Source organism: Solanum tuberosum, unplaced genomic scaffold, assembly GCF_000226075.1.
Source record: "Solanum tuberosum cultivar DM 1-3 516 R44 unplaced genomic scaffold, SolTub_3.0 scf00026, whole genome shotgun sequence".
Classification (NCBI taxonomy): Eukaryota; Viridiplantae; Streptophyta; class Magnoliopsida; order Solanales; family Solanaceae; genus Solanum; species Solanum tuberosum.
Genome location: NW_006238952.1, coordinates 1,162,214 through 1,164,266, shown reverse-complemented (window position 1 = coordinate 1,164,266; position 2,053 = coordinate 1,162,214). Strand labels below are relative to the sequence as shown.

The window sequence follows — 2,053 nt, the reverse complement described above, 5'->3', positions numbered from 1 at the left end:
TTCGTTTTCATCCTTAACTTTTGTGGTTTCCTGTCAGCAGCTCTGCCACGTTTTTTCCTCAAATAATGCTTGATGGTTGTGAAATCCAATCCTTCATTTTTAGTCATGAAAACTATAAGATAGTGCTATTAATGGAATGGCGTTAAGCATTTGGTATAAAAATGGAGATAATGTCATATAAATTGGAGTAAACAGAGTAGAATTCACTATCAAGTAATCCAGTTTACTAATGAAGCTTTTCAAACATAGCCTCTCCCCCCTATGATTTAATTTTAAGAAATGGATACTTGTCTGTGAATTTCTAATGGTCTAATTGAGGACCACTCAACCTTTCTTATGGCATATCATTCATCTTGTTTATTTCTAATACAACCTAAAAAGGAAGAAAAAGCAAAGAATTACACTCTGTTCTCTTGCTAAGTGTTTGCTTTTCATGTCATTATCATCAGTTTTTCAGATAGACTGGTGCTTGTTAAATTCATCACTGGAGAGACTGTCAATTCATAGTCGAAGGCAGATGTAAATAAAATCTTATGGTTGTCAAAAAGATTTGAAGATTCAGAACCAAGTACCAGCAACTAACCAGACATCATAATCACTGTCAAGAGCAATGATAGTCGATAAACATTCAAAACCTACTTCTTACTTAATCTAAAACAAAAATAAATCAAGGTACTGCATTACATCTTATCAGCAACTCTTGCTACTGCATCAGCTACCTTATTGAGAACAGCAATCAAGCTATTAGTTTGTTCCTTCTGCTGCTCCCTGTCCCGTTGACGATTTTCCATTTGAGCATCAAGTTGTGAATGAAGCATGTTGGTGTTTTGCTCCAGAGTTTTCAGCAGTTTAGATCCCAGATTACTATCAATACAACCATCTGGTGATAGTCTTCTTTTCTTCACTCTGTCCTTAAACATGGGGCTATTCCAGAAATCTGATCCAGGCTGCTCGCCTTCAGCTGAACAATACAGAGGAATGTACTTTACTGTTTCAATCTTTACGGTGTAGCATTCAACTAATCACAGATAAGTTCTGATGATAAAAAGTTAGTTAACTTCTGTGTTGAGGTTTTGTTTGAGAGAAAAGCAAGTTTTGAAGGACGTTTACCTGATCTAGGCACTGGAGAGGGAATGGACTTAGCTTTTTTGTCTATGACGATGTGTTCCTTCAGTGGGCTGCTTCCAACTTCCTCCGCTGCTGGAGGCATAACATCGTCTTCCATAGTATATTCCCCAGTATGAGAAACATTGTCATTCTCTTCCTCTCCCTCTTCCGCTTCCTCTTCTTCAACTGTTTCTACACCATAGTCAAGTTTTTCATCTGTGGTTATGGTTACCAGAGCTAGTTGGTATGCTTCTGCTGTGAATTCCTTCCCATCCAAGACATTGTAGACTTCTCTATCAAAAGAACCTGGTAGCCTTTTCTCTCGCCTGAGATCGTTACTGATAATCCAATAAGATTCACTGCTTCCATTTGTCTGTGTCTCCCATGTTTTAATTTTCTTGAAATCACTGATCATGTTGCTCCAACGTTTTCTACATTGAACAGGTCCTCTATCTGCTCCATGTTGTCTGCAGTAAGAAGAGACCGAGTCCCATTTGGGTTCCGGCTTGTCTGATCCAAAAACAGAAGTGGATTTACGCCCCCTATGAGCTCTTTCCTCAGCAATCTTTTTCCCTTGTATGAGAACAAGCGTCTCTTGCCTAGTCCATCGCGAGTGTCTTGGTGTCTTACTTTTGCCATCTTCAGTCGGTTTTTGCTGTCCATCAGCTAACATTGCAGTGTTCTCATTCATCTCTGTTGAGCCTAATGTACTCATTGAAGTTTTGCTGCAGAGGTCAATCAAGAAGACAATATAAAGATCTTTGTGGATAGTCTATACATTACTTGCTGTTTTTTTACCAAGTTGATTGGTGATTGACTTCCAAAGAAAGGCATGTATTCTTTCTTTAGGCATTCAATCTTAAAGGCTTTCTTAATTTTTCAGATTTTCTTTAAGTACATTTATGCTGTCTAATTGCAAATACCCAACTATACAGCTTTGCTTGAT

General features: G+C 38.1%; 1 protein-coding gene across 1 annotated transcript; it reads right to left on the bottom strand.

The window, feature by feature from the left end:
• Positions 1-969: 969 nt before the first annotated feature.
• On the bottom strand, positions 970-2,053 carry LOC102579910 (trihelix transcription factor GT-2-like). Its single transcript, XM_006341413.2, has one exon. The coding sequence runs from the start codon at positions 1,820-1,822 to the stop codon at positions 1,019-1,021; it is 804 nt and encodes a 267-aa protein (XP_006341475.1). The 5' UTR covers positions 1,823-2,053; the 3' UTR covers positions 970-1,018.